The 22,750-nt window shown below is 36.3% G+C and overlaps 2 protein-coding genes across 4 annotated transcripts; both read left to right on the plus strand.

Annotated features, from left to right (window-relative positions):
- Positions 1-207: 207 nt before the first annotated feature.
- On the plus strand, positions 208-5,493 carry LOC113707403 (receptor-like protein 49). 2 transcript variants are annotated; one of them, XM_027229710.2, is made up of 3 exons: positions 208-3,712; positions 3,920-4,010; positions 5,205-5,493. In XM_027229710.2, exons 1-2 carry the CDS (start codon positions 570-572, stop codon positions 3,972-3,974), a joined length of 3,198 nt encoding a protein of 1,065 aa, XP_027085511.2. In that variant the 5' UTR covers positions 208-569; the 3' UTR covers positions 3,975-4,010; positions 5,205-5,493. The 2 variants fall into 2 exon arrangements, with proteins under 2 accessions (XP_027085511.2, XP_027085512.2); XM_027229711.2 differs by having other exon boundaries at positions 3,923-4,010.
- A 10,103-nt stretch (positions 5,494-15,596) lies between these two features.
- Positions 15,597-22,126, plus strand: LOC113706856 (alpha,alpha-trehalose-phosphate synthase [UDP-forming] 5-like). Of its 2 annotated transcripts, none has more exons than XM_027228884.2 (4): positions 15,597-16,006; positions 17,109-19,126; positions 20,689-20,962; positions 21,562-22,126. In XM_027228884.2, exons 2-4 carry the CDS (start codon positions 17,136-17,138, stop codon positions 21,889-21,891), a joined length of 2,595 nt encoding a protein of 864 aa, XP_027084685.2. In that variant the 5' UTR covers positions 15,597-16,006; positions 17,109-17,135; the 3' UTR covers positions 21,892-22,126. The 2 variants fall into 2 exon arrangements, with proteins under 2 accessions (XP_027084685.2, XP_027084686.2); XM_027228885.2 differs by lacking the exon at positions 15,597-16,006 and adding an exon at positions 16,252-16,398.
- Positions 22,127-22,750: the final 624 nt, after the last annotated feature.

The raw sequence follows: 22,750 nt of genomic DNA on the forward strand, positions 1-22,750 counted from the left end.
GTCATTTTTAATTAAGGTAGTAGATATCAGAACACTGATTACTAGTTTAGTAATTACGATTACAACTAAAATTATTAGGTCATGCTGCCCCCCCCCCCCCTCTCCAATCACGTCTGATGCATCTTTGTTTCATTGGGGAGAGACCTATTTGCTCTGCCTTTGTAATCTGAAAGATGTTAACTAACCAAATCACTGAGAGGAGTTCATTAGTGTACATGAATTATGTGAAGAGTAGCAAGTCATTGCGGGGTCTAAACGTCATGCTAATGGATCTTTCACTCTCCCCAGTCATTGCGGGGTCGAAAGACTCGAATCGCGTAGAACGACCTCAATCTGTACAAATCCATTGACTCCGAAAATGCACAAAACGCCCATCGACCTGCCAGGTTTACTTTGACGGCTTTCTCATGGAAAAAGAAAAAGACCCAACCAACCAATCCTTTGCTTTCTTTCTTTTACCAATTTCTGGTAACGAAACAGTACAAGGCTGATATGTCTAGTTGATGGGGTTATAATCTCTTTACTTGTCCCATTTTCGAGCTCCTGGGTTTCACAAACAATTGTATCCAATGAGGATTCTTCTCTTTCCTTGGCTTTTCTTGATACCCTTACTCCAAATTTTATCATTCAGACACTTTCTCTTGGCCTCTGGCCAATGTCTTGAAGATCAGAGGTCCCTGTTGCTGGAATTGAAGAACAGTCTCACGTTTAGCTCCACCAGTTCAGCCAAACTGGTGCTCTGGAACAGTAGCAGCGACTGTTGCCTCTGGGATGGGGTAGGATGTGATAGCACTGGTCATGTGATCAGGCTGGAGCTTGAGAACCAAGCAATTTCCGGTCAACTAGAGCATTCGAGTAGTCTGTTCGATCTTCAGTATCTTGAGAGATTGAATTTGGCTGTCAACAGCTTCAGCTCTACTATTCCCACTGGATTATCTAAACTTGCAAATCTGACGTACCTGAACTTGTCTGATGCTGGTTTTGTCGGGCAAATTCCTAGGGATTTGGCACGTATGAGCAGGTTGGTTACTCTTGATCTCTCAACCGGCTTTCCTGGAGTTCAGCTACTGGAAATGGAGAATCCAAATCTACAAACACTAATTCAGAACCTCATGGAGCTCCGAGAACTTTACCTTGATGGTGTCAATATTTCAGCTCAGGGGGGTGAGTGGTGCAACGCTTTATCATCTTTACCCAATTTAAGAGAAGTCAGCTTGTCCAGCTGCTGTCTTTCAGGTCCTATCAGCTCATCCCTTTCAGAGCTCCATTCGCTCTCGGTCATCAATCTTAACTACAACAACCTCTCAACTACAGTTCCAGACTTCTTTGCAAATTTCTCAAATTTGACATCATTGAGTCTCAGCAGTTGTAATCTACTGGGAGAATTTCCAGAGAAGATACTCCAATCCCCAATGTTGCAGAATATAGATTTGTCAAACAATAACTTCGTTACAGGCACTTTGCCACAGTTTCCAGAGAATGGATCTTTCAAGACAATAGTGATTAGTTCTACCAATTTTATGGGTTCATTACCAGATTCCATTGGTTTCCTTGGGGATTTGTCGAGGATAGATCTGTCAAATTGCAATTTCACGGGGCCGATTCCATCAACAATGGCAAATCTCACGGAACTGGTTTATGTGGGTGTCTCAAATAACATGTTCAATGGTTCGATCCCGTCATTTGGGATGTCCAAGAACCTCAATCACTTGGATCTCTCTCGTAATGATCTAACAGGCAACATTCCTTCCACTCACTTTGAAGGCTTTGTATATCTTTCCTTTATTAACTTGGGATATAATTCCTTCACTGGAAAAATTCCACCATCTCTGTTTGCTCTTCCATCCTTGTGGAAACTCCAACTTGCCAACAATAATTTCATAGGCCAAGTCGAATTCCCCAGTGCATCCTCCCCTTTCTTAGATACACTTGATTTGAGTGGCAACCAACTTAATGGTTCAATTCCAATGTCCATTTTTGAACTGCAAAGGCTCAATGTACTCTCACTTTCTTCCAACAGATTTAATGGCAGTTTGCCACTTCAAATGATAAATAGGCTCCGAAACCTTACAACACTTGATCTTTCTTACAACAACTTATCAATTGATGCAAGCAGCGGTAATTCAACCGTGTCCACCTTCCCTCAGCTTAGTGTACTGAGATTAGCTTCTTGCAACTTACAAAAGTTTCCAGAGCTAAGAAACATGTCCAATATGATCGATCTAGACCTTTCAAACAACCAAATTGCTGGAGAAATACCTAAATGGATATGGGAAGTTGGTGACGGAAGTCTTCAATATCTGAACCTTTCCTGCAATCACCTAGTGGATCTCCCCATGAATGCGACTATGCCCAATCTGTCTGTGCTTGACTTGCATTCTAACCAACTTCAAGGTGAGTTTCCAAAACCACCAGAAACAGCTATATATGTGGACTACTCAAGCAATAAGTTCAGCAATTCCATCCCACAAGATATTGGGAACTCTCTTATTTTTGCTGTTTTCTTTTCTATTTCACATAACAGCATTTCCGGAGTTATCCCTCAGTCCATATGCAATGCAAGTTACCTCCAAGTTCTTGATTTGTCTAACAATGTTTTGAGAGGCAGCATACCAGACTGTCTATTCTACAAAATGGAGAATCTCGAGGTTCTGCAGCTAGGGAGAAACAAACTGGGTGGCATCATTCCAGATAAATTTCCAATTAATTGTGTTCTTAAAAGTTTAGACCTTAGAAAAAATTTTTTAGAAGGACAGGTTCCAAGATCCCTGGTCAATTGTACATCGTTGGAACTTCTCAATGTTGGCAGCAATAAAGTTGAAGATACTTTCCCCTGCATGTTAATGAACTTATCTAGTTTGCGGGTACTAGTGTTGCGATCCAACAGGTTCTACGGAAACCTCAGCTGTTCATTGGCCGATGATAGCTGGCAAAACCTTCAAATCATTGACCTAGCTTCCAACAACTTCAGTGGCGCTCTATCCCCTAAATGCTTCTCTAATTGGAGAGGAATGATAAGCCATGTAGAAAATGGGCAATCAGCACAGGACCGTCTGCATTTTACTATCTTGAAGCTTAGTAACTTGTATTATCAGGAAACTTTGACAGTAACAATCAAAGGACTAGAGCTGGAGTTTAGGAAAATTCTATTGGTCTTCGCATCCATTGATTTTTCAGGCAATAGTTTTGAAGGAAGCATCCCAGAGACAATAGGAGAACTCAGAGCACTTTATAGTCTCAACTTATCACATAATGCTCTCACTGGCACAATCCCAAAATCAATTGGGAACTTGACGCAGCTTGAATCACTAGACCTCTCAATGAACGCGCTAAGTGGAATGATACCAGTAGAGATTGCAAGTCTGACATTCCTCTCATCCTTGAACCTATCCTTTAATCAACTCCTTGGAAGTATCCCCTGGGGGCGCCAGTTTCAAACGTTTACAGAATCTTCTTATAAGGGAAACAAAGGGCTGTGCGGCCCCCCTTTGAACTTCAGCTGCAAGGGCAATAACGACGCTCCGGTGCCTTCCTCTGTAGGTGCAAATGCAGTGATTGAGACTGGATTTGATTGGCAGTTCGCATTCGCCAGTCTTGGTTTTAGTTTAGGAGCAGGAGTTACTGTTGCGATACTAATTGTCAGCGAGAAAGGGAGGGACTGGTCCGATAAGCATTTAGAAAGAATTTTCCTGCTGATTTTTCCAAGAAACAGGTATGGTGCAGGAAAGGTTAATGCTGTACGTAATGCCCAAATCCCAATTACCCAAAAGTTTTCTAGCCAATTGAGCATTATCTATAAGTGAGGGGTTATTTTATAAGTATGATATATTTGAGGGCTAAAGTGCGAATCCCCTTAATGTATATCTTTTTCACCGCCTGGCGCTCTTATGTGCATCGGTTTTGTTGTCTTACTTTGTAGAAGAAACAGAAGGAAGAAGGGGCGGCTCCAGAGGAGGAGGAGGAGGAGGAACTAGGGATAAAAAAGCAAGCAGGATTTCACTTGATTTGAGGTAATCAATTAATAGATTTGAATCTTACGAGTTTGATAACTACTAATTGAAAAATTGATGTTGGACAGCTATAAACCAGTTTTATTAGTGTGATTTCTTGCATATGTTGCTATTAAATTGTAGTCAAGCCTATGACATGGATACACAGACGAAAGTGAAAAGATTTTAAATGTTAATAGCCAAAAAAAACCCATGAGTTCTAACCAATTTCGTGACCAGCAGTCACCTCTGCACAACCTTAGAAAATTGATAGTAACTTGACGGTGAAAGAGCGCCAGGCAGTGAAAAAGATTATTATCACTTTGAGTCTAGTTTGTAGCCGCATAAGTTTTACAGTTTTTTGACATGTATAGCTTAGTTATGTCCGTTCAATTTAGTACTGCCGCTGCTGAATTTCTCAAGCAAGCAGCCCTACTTTTAGGCATTTGGAGCAAATAGTTAATTCTCTAAGTTTTACTGTTTTAGGGGAAGATTAAAGAAGGATTTGGGTGACTTTATAAAAGAATTTCGGTTTATCCTAACTAATGGATAAGTGGCTCTCTTATATCCTTGTTGATTTTGAAATGTTACTTATAAAAGATTTTATTTGCTAATTGTTATGAAAAATGTATTTTATTACACTAAATTGGACTCAGCATATATACTTGTTTGATAACTTATGTGCCTATGAATGATTATCCTATGTGCTTAAAGGTGATCATTATGTGTTGTTTGGACATGTTGGACTTGTTAAAACAAGTAAAGGGTGGGAAAAAACTCTAGATTTGCTACATTTGAAAATCGGTACGACGCTTTTACGGGATATAATAGTGGATAAATGACCTTGTCATGAGAAAGAATAGTGATAGTACTGCTGATTTAGAGTTAGGTATTTAACCAGTATATAGCCCTGCCATGGGAAAAAATTATGAAATTTAATGGCCCTATCATAGAATATAATAGTGACCGTAGCATGTTCTTTAACTGAAAACAAAGTGAAAAGTGAAAAGTTCCACAAATTATAATTAAAAATACTAAAATATGAATTCATGAATAGTTATAATATGCATGTAATATACTAATTGTCATTGAATTTTGTGAAATGATTTTAATAAATGTTACACGTAATATTAATATACTCGATCCAATAGAGGTATGGTTAGACTATTTATTGAGCAAGTTGATGCTCACTCCACTTAATTTCACTACCTGCAGGCGACGATGCTCACCCCACTTAATTTCACTACCTGCAAGTGACGATCAAGTCTAGGCAAACTTGAAGGATGTTTTTGTGATAGGTTGTGCTCTTAGAGTTAAATTGCTAAATTGTAACTTTTATAGCTTTTGTATTATAGTAACATATATATATGTTGTGAGTTTAGTGTAAAGTATTGTAAGAGTGATTTTCTAGGTGTGAAATTTTTGCAAGCATATACTGTGATTTATGTAATCATTTGGTTTGTATTAATAAGTTTAATAGACGGCTTTATATCCCCTCACAAAAGTATTGTTGGTGTCGCGCTCCAAATTATAAGTTAAATAATTTTAAAATTTTGGAGTGTAACAAAGGCAGTGGAGAATTCGGAGGACGAGTTCCCGGGCGACATAGAAGATTCTGATGGAGATGAATTCGAGATAGAGCACGAGGCATTTGGAGGTAAGTATTGTGTATTCTGCGGCAAACTTGACTTTCACCGCCGTGCACAATCCAAATGCACCTCTCATGCTTCACCGCCGATATATTTTACTTCTCCAACATCTTCTTCCTCTTTGTTGGTTCTGTATCATCAACATTTTTGACATTTTTACTCTTTTTTCAATGCTATTGTACATAAAACACAAAGCGCATTTTAACCCTTGAACGGGGATAATGATTTATGTAATCAAAATAAAAACTCTGAACATTAATTAAATCCAGCAAAATATCATGCATTGGTTTATGTTCTCTCTCTCTCTCTCTTTTCTTCTTTGAGTAATTTCGTCGAACATTTTGGGCTTGCGGACATGTTTCATCCCGCATGGTGGTAATGGCAAAGGTTACTGAGGAATTAATTTCTTTAAAGGTTGAAAAATATGAGATAACAAAGGAAACAAAGAACCGCTAAAAGTACTTTCTCTACTTAATCGAGGTACCGAGAGAGATTGAGACGGTGCAATTTGTGAAACGGATTAATCTTTTAGCAGTCGGGCATAGAGAGAGTGCGTAGATCAGCAAATAAATTTCTGTGCTTTCTTCTTCTGGTATCGTCGTGCTTAGAAAAGTGGGAAGCGTCAAGTGGTAATACTTCCGGTTCAACATTTCTGATTAGCCGAGGAAGACGTGGTTTAACAATAGTTGAAGTCGTGGCTGGAGGAATATTAGAGAACTCTAAAAACCAATACCCATATATAAATGAGTAAATATTATATACACTGACGATGTATATATATACTATCGCGGTTGGATATATGACGCATATGCAAAATTTGAACTTCAAATTATGTGTCATGTATCTAATGGTGAAAGTGCATACAGTGTATAGAAGATTAATCCTAAATTAAATAAATATATATATAGTAAATCTTATATACACTGATAGTGTATACATTTTTTTTTTTAGTGTAAGCAGGAGGACTCGAACCCGAGATCTCTTACTTACACTCCCTCCCCACGTACCACCCAACCCAACCCTCCCCCCTGATAGTGTATACACTTGATTCATAACATGTGTGCAAAAGTTAAATTTTAAATTCAAATTTTACATAGTTGTTATTCATCCAACGCTGACAGTGTATACACTATCAGTGTAGGAAAGATTAACTCATATATATATGTGTGTGTGTGTGTGTGTGTGTGAGATACAGAGGAGGGGCAGGAACACCTTGCAACCGTTCCTGAAAGTTCATGACCAAGATTTGGTCAAAAAAAATATAAAGTTCAGATTGCAACTTGTACATCGTTTTTCACACCATGTATGGGGCAGCCTACAAAATTTTATTCTATAATTACATGTTGTTAAAAGTAAATTACACTGTATATATATAAAATTACATTTATGCATTTTGCACAAAATCGACCCGAACTATTTTTCTAACAGCTATTCAGCCCGGTGTCCTACATACATACATACTTTGGTAGTTTGGTAGCTTCTCGGAATAAAATCATTTTTCCAAGTCAATACTCAATGCTACTAATGCAGTCATAATTTAGACTTGAACCTAGTGCAAGTTGGGCTTTTCTTTCTAAATGGGCAGATAAACAGAGGTAAGCCTTGAGGACTTTAGAGCCTGTCCCTGGGCCACGATCCTTGGGCTAAAACTCGCTTTCAACACATCCTCCTAGTAATAAGTTCCCAAGACGTTTGAGTATTTTCCAAGACGTTGGCTTTGAAACTAGTATTGGCAAATTGCAACCTTTAAGTACTTTGAACTGTCCTAGTACTGCTGTCTAGGTGTTCGATATTCAAGGAAACTGAGAAGTGCTATAATTTTACAGTATCAGAATTGGAAGTACTTGATGATGGAAGCTTGAGAAATGAAGTACTCGTTCTTTCCAACCACAATAAAAAAAAAAAAAAAGAGAAGACATTAGCTTCATGAAGAAACTAATTTTCTGTCTCTTTCTTTTCTTCACAATCCCGATGGAGATAATACAATTAAGGAGACAAAATATTTCATGATCTATATTGACTATTGAATATGCTGTTCTGTCTATTCTGTGTCTGTACGATACTTGTAGGATATGGGTTGATCCTCCTACGTATGTCTTCAACCAAAGAAAAAGGATGAGCTAAAGAAATTATTTAACAATTTTACCCTTTCCTGATCACGAAAGAACTTCCGGACTAGACGGAATTTCTGGGAAACCAATAAGTCCAGTTGAAGGACAGACTTTCGGCAAAGAGGACATATGGAACGAGTCCTGAGCCATTTATCCACGCATTTGGAGTGAACCATGGTGGCACCTAAGCAAAACTTTCACCTTGTCTTCGTCCTGAAAAAGACTCGGACAGATAGAGCACTCGGATTCTGGGCAAGTCTCATTATTCAACCTGGACCATACGAAAAGCTTGGCAAGCCCCTGATGGTAGCAGGGTCTAAGTTCTAACCCAGTGAGCTGGGGTGGTCCACCATCCAGCTGGTTCTGGCTGGTGGAGGAGGAGCTAGCTCTGCGATGGATGCATAGAGAAAGTAAAGAAACAAGAAACTGAACGAGAAGAGGAAGAACAGAAACAGGGCACTAAAAAGAGGACTCTTTTCTTCAATTTTGTCCTTGAGAAGATCAATGAAATGCATCGGCTAAATATCTTGAGAGCCATGCAATAACTTTTGGGAAAATGTTCAGTTGCATCATGTGCATATTGTGTTCGTCTATATTCTAGAGACAATGCATGGGATATCAGTTTTTGCATTTCAGATAACTACATAATACTGCTCCTACCAGTTAGGTTATAGAGAGGTGGAGTCCGAGCACATGGGATTTCTTGAGAGAGGTTGAAAGTTGAGACAAAAATGTGTTGCTCTTTCTCGTAATGCAAGTTGGTGGATCCTTATCAACTCCGAAAGATATATCCTGATCTACTCCGAAAGCTTATATATATCCCAGATTTCCTTACTGGCATTTTCTCGGTTTGGCTCAGAAAAAGGAGCATGAACCCTTATTATTTTTAATATTCGCTTGACAATCTAGCTAGTGTAATGTTGGATATGTACAATCCTCTAGTTGAGAGTGTGTATGTCCTAAGGTCATTCAATTTCTAAGGTCTAATATGCACTCAAACTATTTATGCTATAATAAATGATATCTTTTTTTAATGACATCTTTATCATATTAATTACTTGCATATTTATATTTATATGATAAAACCTTTAGAGTAAACCTAACCAATGAAATCATAAAAGTTATGATGGCGAGATTCATTCGATTATATATAAAGATTTATTCTTAAATATATAGTCAAAGTATTAACAAGATAGGGCATTGTATTGTTAATACGGTTAGACTGACATATACTTATGTCGCTTCTATATAAGAAGTAGTAGGCATTATCTATTATGATGTGTGATAACTAAACTAGTATATGGATGCTTGATAAGATGATCAAATTCACTACAGTGATTCGCATAAAGATATCCTTAAAATGCCAAAGGATTAGTCTTTAAATTATGTTTGTGTAAGTGATCCTTAGATTTAAAATTATCATAATATCTTGAGTATAAATTATTATGGTTTGATTCTATTTGATTGCTTCTCGTAACTAAGCAGCTCAAATTGTTAGCGATTGGATATAATATGAATAATTTATAAGAATTTACCACCTCTTATGTTAAAGAAGTTATCTCATGATTAGCTACTAATATAATTCAAAATTTTTAGCACTAAATGGAGAGGTTTTAAAAAGTGTTTCTGAGTACTTTTTTATTAGAGTCATATTTTGGTATAAGAAAATAATGTTAATCTATATAGAATAGACATGTACTCTAAGACTAATATGCGATAAGTATGGTGAAAAGATATTAATTATACAGTAAATATTCATTGAGAGGTGAAGTTATCTACTTGATTTTTCTCATTACTTTGAGTGGTCATGATACATTACTTTGAGTGGTCATGATACATTGCTAGATGTCAAACTTGATTGAATAAATGATAAATTAAAAATGTTTAATTTATCTAGTTCTTATTTAGTAAGAATTATAGTTTTATTTGTCTTACAAATCAAACTTGAGGGATTTATGATGCAAATAAAGTTGTCTCCCAATGTAAGAGCTATATTTAAATAAGGAAACTAAGTCTTATTGAAAACTAGTTTTAAGTTTTTTTTTATAAGGATTTGAACAATCTCTATGTCTATAAATACTCTCTAAAATTTTGTTAACAAGACTAATCAATACACAAATTGTCTTGTGTGAGATTTTCCGAAAAAAAATCTTGAGAGAAAAATACCTAAAATTCATCCAAAAGAAGAAGGGATCTCTCTTGGACGGGTTTTTCCCAGTGAAAAAACTGTAGATTTTTCTCAACCAAATTGTGTGATTACTCTAAGAGCACCAAATTTAAGCTTTTACTAAAAGTGCTCTTAGCATCAAAAGCTCTACTCCTAATTTTATGAAATGATATTTACCAAGTACTTTAAAAGTACTTTTAGCACCTAAAAGTACTCTTTTACTAAAAACACCGCAACCCCAAGCGGACCTTTAGTATTGGAATCCTATACCAAGGAGGCCTTACTCTAGTCACTACTAACATTGAGGTGATTAGGAATTAGAGGTCATGGATTCTAGTCTGCCTTCTCTCTTCGTGTTTCTTTAGTCCCATCCCTAGGATCTCATATTTGACTTGTAGGATTTAAAAAAAAAAAAAAAAGATTGGGATCCCATATTTGACTTGTAGGTATGCATTTATGTGAATATATTATTTTTGCTATAAATTTCTATTTTTTTAAGAAAAATAATGTATGTACATTTATGCGAATATATTATGTTTGCTATAAATTTCTATTTGCTTAAGAAAAATAATGTAAGACATTGCAATTAAGATTGACGTCATGAGACCTACCTAACTGATTAGAGATGCAAGAAGGAATAACATTAAGGACATATGTAGTAGCTCTTTTTTTTTAATAAATATCTAAGTAGTATACTAAACTCAATGCTTTATAAACTAGTCCACCTTTTTTTGTTTTACATTTTTTTTTCTTAGAGTAAAGAGTAGAGAACATAAATAAATAAAAAAAAAAAAACTTTTTTTGAGATGGACGGTGGAGAAGATCCATGGAATTTCATCCGCAAATATGGAAGGGGAAGGGACACTCTTTTTTAATCATAGAATTGAGAGAAAAAGGACTGAAAGAGAAATTCTTAAGTCATTTTTATTCAATGATGTCCTTTCTCTTCTTGACATAGTGTTTTGAGTGAAGGAAAAGGAACGAGTAGGTTAATTATCAATGACAATAACATGTGATGGTAGTCTTAGTTATTTGTTCTTTATGGAAATAAAAGACAAAATAAAAGACCTTTCAATTTATCTTTTATGCAAAAAATGGTTTCTTGATTGGACTGAAAAATTATTATTCGTTTCCTTTTATATCAAAAAATGCCTGGCTATGTCTAAAGTTGGTTGGCCTTTATATGTGCACAAAGTAGAAAATTAAAAGAAAAAGAAAAATCGAAAGAATTAAAAATAATGCAGATTTGTCACCTTCGTTTCTTCAACTGACTCATTTCCTAAAAGGATGTTTTGCAGACTTTCCTGCAATAAGGACAAAAAGTCAAGGAATAACAATAGGGGAAATGTACTTTTCATTCACATTGTTTGGAGTTTGTTGGACCAATTTTGGTCCCTATTGTTTTAGCAAAAACACATTTAGCCTCTTAAATTTTAATCTTTGACCAATTGGAGACAATTGACGTTTAATCATTCAATTTAAGCTAAAACTGAAGTTTAATCACTCAATTTGGACAGAATGAAATGCATGAGGGGCAAGCATAAATCGTTGGGAAAAAGTCATTAGTGCCTCAAAATTCATCGCCTAAAATTCATCAAAATTTGAAAATAATGTGGATAAATTTACTGAATAGTGAGTGTAAAGAATCATAGGGAAGGCAAAGTGGGTCCAATCTAATGAATTTAATTTGCTTCCCCTTACGCATTTTAATTCCGTCCAACTTGAGTGATTAAACATTAATTTCTGCCCAAATTGAATGATTATTAACTTATACCTAATTAGTCAAAAATCAAAAGTTATGGGATGAAAATTACAAGGGAACTTACATCTAAGAAGGGAAATTACAAGGTACACCTAAGTAGAAAATTAGGGATTGTACCAAACCTGTCTAGCTATATAAGTGACACTAACTTATCTTTATTTGACACAAAAAAAGGAAGAAGAAAAAAGGTTGCACAACATAAAAAGAAACTACTTCTGGTGCATATCTCTATAGATAAGGTATCAAAGAATCAAGAATAAAAGAATTGATAGACGAATTTCAATATCGATCACCCTTTTTATCTAAAAGATGATCAACAACTAGAAGACATTTTTATCAGAATTTTTCATATCCTCACATGCAAAATATGCAGGGCACTTGCTACTTTGATACGGTTGTTAACCATTTGCACAAGTGCATTAATGTTTACAATAAAGGCATAGTAACACAGCTTTTTCTACAATCTTGTAGTACAATTTAGTGTTTGGTGATGGTATTTTAAACCTCTCTTTGACGGCTCTTTGTTGCTTATTTAATTTTTTTCGTGATTCTAATTTTCCACTTCTTGCTTTTTCCGCCATCTCGTCTCGTCCAACCAATGGTATATATTATATACGGTTTATCTAACGGGTGCCGTATACTCATTAAAATATATTTCAGGTGTTATATTTTTAAAAATTTAATATTAATTATGAAAAGTAAATAAATATAAGGGAAGGTAAGTAAAATTAAATAAAGAAAGCATATAAATACAAGAGAAGATAATAATTGTTAATATCTGTATATATATGGTAGATTAGGTGAATACTTTATGTGTTAACGAGTGTTCTAAGAGCACCAGTTGAAAAAACTCATACATGTCCGGAACCATTCCTTATACTTTTCTGTTGTGCAGATCATATATGGATAAACCTGCGAATCTTATTGGGATAACAAGTACAGTTTCCGAATTGGATCAACAATTGATCACTACGGCTAAGAATATTCTGCATTTTAAGCACAAAAGGAACCCTTTTTTCTTTCCTTTTCTGAAAGGAGCACCAAAGGAACATTATTATTCCTCTCGTTCAGAAGGAACTATGCAAAGTAAACCGGGAAAAAAAAAACCCCCCCACAAGAGGATATGACCAGGGATGAAAAGAAAATAAATTTGACACTATTTATGCAAAATAAAATGTGACATATTAAGGCCCTCAATTGATCATTAGAGTAATTATTAATCATGCATACCACTAGCAAGTAGGCAACATATTCATCATCTTTGATCATTACCATGCAACATTTTCTTCAATCATGTGATATATGACATTTGAACTCAGGCATCAGCCTTCAAGTGAGGGCGCTTGACTTGACCATTGGGGTATTAGGAGCTTTTCTCGAAGCAGGTATGCCAAGGAATATTCATCAAACTTTCGTTGCCAATAATGGAGGTCAGTAAACAAGTATTATAATACTTGTCTTTGCTTGTATACTCATTAGGATTTTGACATATGGGATTTTTCTTTGCATTCCCCTCAAAGAAGATTGACATATTCGCATTATTGTCATTTGCAGAATGGTTGAGATCATTTAAGAATAGAAAATTCGAGGAATAACAACTCCTGAAAGCTCTTCCTTTAAACAATCATGGTTTTATGGGCCCGGAAATAGATGTTTCTACAAAAGTATGAATTAATGTTTGAATTAAATAACGTTGAACAAGTATGCATACTTCAACAGCAACAACCAGCTGATTCAATCATCCAAATTAATGTGTATATATGACTACAAATCAAGATGTACAATTTTTCTTTTTCTTTTTTTTTTTTTGGGGAGGATACACTTGATTCTTTTCTCTACTATTGATCTACAACTTAATTAATCCTGCAAATGTGAGCTGCGAAAATGTTTACGTAAGTTTAATTTCTTGAATTTGGTTCTTTCTTTTACCAAAGAAGGAAAATTCGAGCTTAATGTCGATTCAAGATTGAGGAACTTGGCTCTGATACAATGGATAAGGGAGATTTAGTACTACTCCAATGACCAGATATCTAGAATTCAAGTGCAGAAATGCCATTTGGGGTTTGTATATATGGCAACTTAAAGCCTGTACCAAGAGTTAGAACTGCCAAAGAAAGAGCACCTAGCAGGAGGCAAGAATACAAGAATTTAACCTAATCATCATTTTCTTAAAAGGTGATGAGAACTTCGTACGGTTTCTTTTAGGTTTGATGATATTCTCTTTCTTAGACCACCATAATACAAGACAAGTTAAAGTACAGTAAATCAGGCACTTATTATTTCCTGCTTAACTGATGTCCTGCTATGTTGAGACAAAATGCTTGAAATGTTAGCTGATCCAAGAACAGATGAGCAATAAATTTGACAAGTTGGTGGTAGCATCATATTGTTGCAAAATGCTTGTTTCATAAACTTTAAACTTTCACGTCCTAGAAGCACTATTGACATTTTCCTACTGTCATAAAAACGAAGCATTCCATCAAGCTCAATTATGTTTCACTCTTGCAGTACTTTTTTTTTTTTTTTTCAGTAATGATACATTTGTATAATCTACTTTATCCTAATCTAGGAAAAGTAGGAGCCTAAAGAGACTGTGATAGGGAGCTAGTGAGTATACAGACCCAACTAGACTAAAGAAGTATTATGATACAACTCTTAAATTTTTTTCGCTACAGATGAAATTTAAACCCTCATCTACCGTCAAGGAGAACTTAAACCCCTCCTGATGGCCACGAGCCATTGCCATTGACCCACAGGTTCACTCTTGAAGTACTTGCTTGTTGGCAGTTGGCATGCGCCAAACATGGATCCTTTGATTTGAAGATGGTATAGTCCTTCTTGTCTAGTCAGTAGTCAATCAAAGTGTGGTCCTCTCTCAATAAACAAACCAATCATAGCTTATCTTACCATCCAAGCATGACCCTCCTTGTTTATATGTAATAATTAAAACAAGCAAATTAGAGTAAATTTTGAGCTAGAAAATTGGCCTAGGTGACATCAATTTTCATGAGTTGAAAGAAATTAAGAATTTTTTTTGGGTGAGCTATAGAAGTGGCTCCTACAAAAGCTTTATTCAAAAATTTATTATATAATAAGGACTCTTCGTGAGAGTTTCAACTTCAGTCTCGCCTGAAATCTTTGTCAATTTCTCGTGTAATCTTAACGTGTAACTACAAATATGAAAACTAATTAGCTTGTCATCTTCACAAATCATCCCAAAATAAAAAAGAAAAAACCCATAACCCATATCTTTGGCTAAAAGGACACTGCTGGAAATAAAAGAATTTCGAAGTTTTAAAGAGAAAGCTGAAAATTAGCTATACCATGAGCTCAATTTGAAAAATCAGTTTTCAAGTTTTATAAGCAAAAATAAAATAACTTTAATGAAAATTCTCTATGTATAGCTCTAATTGAAATCTAGTGAACTAACTTTTTTCCTTGATTAAAATAGTTTAGCCAAAATTTTCTGAATTACAATTAATGTCAGCAAATTTTAATCTTAGAAGTACTAATGTCGGCAAATTTTTTGTTGTTTACTTCACAGAAAATGGTAATATATCATCATTTTCTGATTGGTTCGCAGAAACTCACAAACGGCTGTGTCAGATATAAAATCAGAGCGGGCAAGCGAGGGAACTTCTCACCTCGTCTCGACCACCTATCGCGTGATGCCACGCTAAAAGTCTAGAACCCAGAAGTCACTTTCACGGGCCCCGCATCGGAATTTTGAATTGTAATGGTTCGAGTCATGGGCGGAGCCCACAAGTTCATGCCTCCTCCGTTAAACCCAATGATTCTCCCGTCTACTCCACGCACGAGTCTCACGCGTGATGGGCCATGACAGTTCATGTTAGCTTATGTTTTCACTATTGTCCAAGCGAGGGTATATGATTACACTAAGTGGAGGTAACAAAATCCTTCTCTCAGTAAAGTTACAAGAAGTTGCCGCTCACTGTTCTGCTGCCTTTATGCTCTCATCACCTCCACTTTGTGTGTTTTTGCTGTTTGAGTGTGTTTGGGTGTGAGAGAGGGAGAGAGAGAGAGAAGAGGAAAGGAAAAGTGTAAAAATGAGGACAGCCCATTCTTTGTAATGAGGTGTTAAACAGAGAAAAATATGGAAATGGGCTGTTGCACAAGCTAAAAGAGGCCTTAAAAGCAAAAGGGTTTTTTCGCTTCTTGATGCCATTGTTGTTGCTGAGTGAAAAAAGAGTCCATTTTTATCAGATTTGTTTTTTAGCGCATTTTATCAGATACTTGTGAGTGGGAAAGAGAGAATCTTTGGTGTTTCTGAGCCATACTTCTTGCTGCTTTTGACTCTGCCTCGAAAGGTTGGTTTATCTTTTTTGCTCATACTGCACTTAGCTTTACAATCACTATTCTAGTTGAAACAATTTGTAGTTGGCTCATGGCTGTGGTTCTGTTTCTTTAGTGTGTACTAGTAGGATTCGTTTCATGTTCTTTCTTGATCATGATGCCTACTTTTGAGTACCACTTGCAATTAGTGCTTTTCCGCTAGAAAAATTAACAGGTTTCAACTTTCTTGTTTGATGCATGTCCCCTTTTGCTTGCAAAGTTGACTCTTTTCACTCTTGGGAGCTTTGGAGGATTGATGGAGTTGAGGATTCTTTTTGTGTTTTTGGATAGTGGGATCAATATTCTTTGCAGATTGACATCTCTGGCATTTATGGATTGTCTGGTTCAGATTTTTTTGGCTTCTTAGGTAGTTTTTATTTGCGTTTGATTTTGTATAATTTTTGGTTGGTTTTCCATATTACCAAATATTTCCAAGAAATCCCTTTTGTTTACTTGACTGAACTTGTGCTGTATTCGTCCTGATATACCTTGTCAGTTTCCTAGATTTCCTGAAATTTGAAATTTGGTAATACCATCGTTTCTTGAGATTTTTATTTGTTTACTAGTAATGACTTATTAACTTTCTATTCTAGATGCTTTACAAATGTCTGTTTTCTTGCTTGAATTTCTTTTTGGGGGTGAATTGTCTTCCTAGTTACTGTGCAAATGTTTTTTGCTGAGCTGCTTGAAAATTTTCTTTTGTAATGTATTTTTTTCCCTCTTTTGAAGAGTTATACCGACCTTGTTATTGTAATTTATGGTCTCTAACTTAATCATTGTTCTGCTTTGGAGCAACCCATTCATATACTTCTTTTCTTTGCTTCATGGGGGAGGGTCTACCAGCTGGTAGCTGAAACTTTAGCTATTTTTGAAATAAAAGAAGTTTTTGTCTTTGCATCCTAAAATTTGTGATTTATTGAGTGAAATTCATCTCATTTTTAGCATTTACAAAGTTTCTGTTGTCACTAGCGTTTATAATGATCGTTATCCCTTGCTTGAATATTTTCCCCTAACTTTGTATTAGCATTGAAACCTGATAAAGTAGAGATCACATAATTTAAAATCTATTTCTGACAGATTTGAGGCGTAAATTTGTTTGCAAAAATGGTTTCGAGATCTTATTCCAACCTATTGGATCTTACTTCTGGTGATCCACCGACATTCAGCCGAGGAGGAAAAAAACTCTCTCGAGTTGCTACCTTACCAGGAAAGTTATCTGAGCTCGATGAGGAAAGTAGAAGTAATGTCAGCTCTGATGCTCAGTCTTCTGTTTCCGAAGAACGAATGATCATCGTTGGAAACCAACTTCCCATCAGGGCACATCGAAGATCAGAAGGTAAGGGAGGATGGAACTTCAGTTGGGATGAGGATTCCCTTCTTTTGCAACTCAAAGATGGACTCAGAGAAGATGTTGAAGTAATCTACGTTGGTAGTCTCAAAGAAGAGATTGATCCAAGTGAACAAGATGATGTAGCTCAAACTCTACTGGAGACTTTTAAATGTGTGCCTGCTTTCATTCCTCCAGAGCTCTTCAGTAAATTCTACCATGGCTTCTGCAAGCAGCACTTGTGGCCTTTATTTCACTACATGCTTCCCCTATCCCCTGATCTTGGTGGCAGGTTTGATCGCTCCTTGTGGCAAGCTTATGTTTCTGTAAACAAAATATTCGCTGACAAGGTAATGGAAGTGATTAGTCCTGATGATGATTTTGTTTGGGTACATGACTACCATTTGATGGTTTTACCAACATTTTTGAGGAAAAGATTTAACAGGGTGAAGCTTGGGTTTTTTCTTCATAGCCCCTTCCCATCATCAGAAATATATCGAACTTTACCTGTCAGGGATGAACTTCTTTGGGCTCTTTTAAACTCTGATCTTATTGGCTTCCATACATTTGATTATGCAAGGCATTTCCTTTCTTGCTGCAGTAGAATGCTTGGAATTTCATACCAATCTAAACGAGGTTATATAGGGCTTGAGTATTATGGCCGCACTGTTAGTATCAAGATTCTACCAGTTGGAATTCACATGGGCCAACTTCAATCGGTCCTGGAGCTTCCTGAGACAGAAGCTAAGGTTGCTGAGCTGCGCGATCAATTCACTGGTCAGACTGTTTTGCTTGGGGTTGATGACATGGACATATTTAAAGGAATAAGCCTAAAACTCCTGGCTTTTGAGCAGTTGCTCACTCAACATCCTGACAAAAGAGGTAAGGTTGTTTTGGTTCAAATTGCAAACCCTGCTAGGGGCAGAGGAAAAGACGTACAAGAAGTCCAGTCAGAAACTTATGCTACAGTGAAAAGAATCAATCAGATATTTGGACGATCAGGATATCAGCCTGTGGTTTTAATTGACACTCCGCTTCAGTTCTATGAGCGCATCTCTTATTATGTAATAGCAGAATGTTGCCTGGTTACTGCAGTTAGGGATGGAATGAATCTTATACCTTATGAATATATTATATCTCGACAAGGAAATGAAAAGCTAGATGAAACCTTGGGCATGAACCCATCAACACCAAAGAAAAGCATGCTAGTGGTTTCTGAGTTTATTGGGTGCTCTCCGTCTCTGAGTGGTGCAATAAGGGTTAACCCATGGAACACTGATTCTGTGGCTGAAGCTATGGATTCTGCATTAGTAGTCTCTCAAGCAGAGAAGCAAATGCGGCATGAGAAGCACTACAGATATGTGAGTACCCATGATGTTGCATATTGGGCTCGTAGCTTCCTGCAAGATCTTGAGAGAGCTTGTAGAGATCATGTAAGGCGGAGATGCTGGGGAATTGGTTTTGGTTTAGGTTTCCGTGTGATTGCTTTGGATCCAAGTTTCAGAAAACTGTCAGTTGAACACATTGTATCTGCTTATAAGAGGACCAAGAACCGTGCAATTCTTTTGGACTATGATGGTACTATGACCGTGCAGAGTTCAATGAGTACAAGTCCCAAAGCAGAAAATATTGAAATCCTAAATAACTTGTGCAGAGATCCCAAGAATGTGGTTTTTATTGTTAGTGGGAAGGAGCGAAAGACTCTAACGCAATGGTTTTCCTCTTGTGAAAGACTGGGAATTGCTGCAGAACATGGTTACTTTGTAAGGTATGTACACTTGAGAATCACTGAATTCATAAAGTTTGTTACCTTTCCAAGTTTTTATTTTATGAATTTCATTCACCCTTCTGTTGGCTGCACAAGATAACATCAAGTAGCCACATTGCTCAGACTTTTAACTCTACTGCTAATTATGTTGCTTATGCTACAAGGAAGCATGGCTGGTATTGTTGTCTTGAGCAATGCATATATCAGTTTGCAAAGCTATATGTGCTCAAATTAATTGAGAAAATCTCATGAAAAGAAAAGAAATATAGAGGAATGATGTATGAACTAGAAATGAATCTAAATTCCATCACAAGCATAATAAGTTTGGCGGAATAAGTTTAATATGAACAATTCCTAGTCTGTGCTGTAATCTAAGACAAATAGGCAACTAACCACTTATAATTATGGATCCTAAAAATTGGCAATGTTAAATGTGTCTTTCTCAAGTGACCATATTAGTTCATTAAAAGATGTGAATTCTGGAACTTGCCAAGTTGGTTGGTTCACTGCATTTGTTTGTGGCATCTTGGACCAGACTAAGAAATGTTAAGCATCGCAAGTGCCTAGGTCTTCATGTTTTGCTAAGGCTGCAACATGCTGGTAAGCTGTCAGCCCTCTAATTTTGAAGTGCAACCATACCCAATTCAACTGTCAAATTTTGTGGGAGGAAATAGAACGTATATATTTTCTTTTTTTGGGAGTGGAAGTAGTCCATGGCTATGGTGGATTTTGCCCTATTCACGTGTTTTGGTTGGTTTAGTTCCTTTGTCATCTGTGAAAAGCTGAAGATGAAAGCTCACTGTGAGACGTTCATGTATTGCAAAACTTCTTTGTAGTGATGGGTTTGGTTTAGCATTGCAGCCATGAACACAGCATCAGTGTAGTTGATTGTAGGTTCTCATTGTCGTCTAGAAGTTCTGAATGCTGTCTAAGTGTAGACAGTCATATACTTTTTCCTTAGAATTCTTTAATGAATTTTTTAGAACATGCAAGTTGAATAAGGAAATGGTCCGAGATTTGTCAAAATACTTTAGATTTATGAGAATGGGCTAAAAAGCAGTTGACAACATTCTCCGTTGAGAATGTCTTGCACAAGCATAGGCACCTGAATGGTGGTGAACATTATGCCTACCCATGGTAAAAGCTTCTAGGTTTGGGCATGATATTCAAAAATAGCAGCAGAAATGATGAAATAGAATTTGAGCTGAGTACAGCAAAGGGCCTATCTCATTTGTACCCTTAAGCAGTCATTTTTGTTTAATAAGAAGTTTGCATGTCGCAAATGTGATCTCTGTTTTTTCCTCATAATTATGGCTTTATTTGACTTGCCATTGTATAACGACACAAAAGGACAAGCTTCCCTTGCTTTCTTGTTATACACGTCTCCGTATTTTCATTCACAGCTCATCTGGTTCAGCCAAGTCTTACTATTGGCCATTTATATTTTTTTCATCTCCTTTACATTTTCACATTGAGCTTGCTTTTCCAGATTAAATCAGACGGTTTGGGCTTGAGCATCCATATTGGCCAATAATAGCTTCTTTATTGTCATTCTTTTTCAGGCCGGAACAAAATGCAGAATGGGAAACTTGTATTGCCGTGCCAGACTTTTACTGGAAGCAGATTGCTGAACCTGTAATGCAACTTTACACTGAAACAACAGATGGTTCTTTCATAGACACCAAGGAAAGTGCTCTGGTTTGGAATTACCAGTATGCAGATCCTGATTTTGGCTCATGTCAAGCTAAGGAGCTTCAAGATCACTTGGAAAGTGTTCTTAATAATGAACCAGTTTCTGTCAAGAGTGGCCAGCACATTGTAGAAGTTAAACCTCAGGTTAGTCATAGATTCTCTCCTGTCTTGCTTTGAACAGTTTCCATAAACTTAAAGATCTAGCAGCTGCAAGTCTGGTCGATGTTCATGATTACAACTTCACCAATCCAGAAATATAATTTGGTTCTACTTTTCGACTGTAGTTCTCCAAAAATTCAACTAAATGCATTTCATCTCCTCTAGACCTGCAGATTGCCTAAAAAAAATGTTGTCATAGAAGATGATTCATCTTACCCTCCATTCTTTTTCTCGTATGTCTCATTACACCAATTAACTTGAGCACTTCTTAAACATTTACATCGGGGTTGTTTGGATTGAGATTTTTTTTATCAAAAAGTGCATCATAAGCAATTTTTTCAATTATATTTTTATTTTTTCAACTATCTTTTTATCTCACATGCATCACATCTCAAAAAGTACTATAGTATATTTTTCAAAAAGTTTCCAAAAATTCTTCAATCCAAACAGGTGCAGAAGTATAACAAGTACATTCTCTTACCATCCAGAGCATCAATGACTTCAGTTTTTCCTGTAAAGTATCTCTTTCCTTTCTTGTAGAGAGTATTTTACTAATCTTCTACTCCCTGTTCTCTCAACATTAGGGAGTGAACAAAGGCCTTATAGCAGAACGCCTCCTCGCCACAATGCGGCAAAAACAATTGCTTCCAGATTTTGTTCTTTGTATAGGGGATGATCGATCAGATGAGGACATGTTTGAAGTGATAATGAGGGCAGTTGCTAATGCCTCTCTCTCCCCGGTTGCTGAAGTTTTCGCGTGTACTGTTGGCCAGAAACCAAGTAAAGCTAAATACTACTTAGAGGACACCCCTGAGATACTGAGAATGTTGCAGGGTCTTGGTGCTGCTGCTTCTGAGCAATCAACCAAAGCCATATCTCGATCTTCTCAACGAGTAATCATTGAGAAGGAATGAGCAAAGGAGAGGGTTCTGTTTAGTTATCCCCCTTAGAAATTTAAATTGCCTGTGCAGATAGTTTATTGACCTATTGTGTAGTTTATTTAGCTTCCTCTAAATAATTGAGGGTTGAGTTTCAAAATCTGGAATTTCATCTGCAGTCTGTTCTTGAAGTTTTATGGATTTAGTATGTTGTTCATTTGAGAAATATTTGGTTCCATTAATGTAAGTAAAGTAGTAAACTTTGTTGCTACTCTCTTCTTGTTTCTTTTTGATGTTCATCAAAATTCACTCCTCTCAAGTGCAAGGCATGCTAAAAAAATAATCAGAGATCCTGAACACATTAATTCGTTCCCTTGTAAAGACCTCTAAAACATTACAGTAGCTTTTTCCAATTGAGTTGAAATGTCTTTTCTTAGAAGGGAAAATGAAAAGGCAAAAAACTTTCTTGTCCTTGTCGTGCAAATACTTACTTTTACCTTTTAGGTTCCCATGTGTAAATGTCGCTTTTTCTACTTAATGGTATCTGATTAGTATCATTCAGATTTCTTTACTAATTCTGCCCATTAACCTTCTTATGAAATTATTCTAAGGAAGATGATTATGAAGGGAAAAAAATAACAAGAAAAATTACAATTAGTTTATATAATTTCTCCCACTTTTTTTTTCTCCCAAACTTTCGCCGCTCATGCTCTGCTGACACCGACACGGACATGACAGCTACAACTAATATGGACAAATTTCGTTAACCTTATTTATGATTTCTTGGCGGCATTCAGTTTTTTTTTTAATATTTTTCCTGACGCCGCAAATTTGATTTGCGGCATCATCCTTTTTTATTTTTTTTCTGCAAGTTTATTTTTTTATTTTTTTCTGA

This window comes from Coffea arabica, chromosome 8c, assembly GCF_036785885.1.
Source record: "Coffea arabica cultivar ET-39 chromosome 8c, Coffea Arabica ET-39 HiFi, whole genome shotgun sequence".
Taxonomy (NCBI): domain Eukaryota; kingdom Viridiplantae; phylum Streptophyta; class Magnoliopsida; order Gentianales; family Rubiaceae; genus Coffea; species Coffea arabica.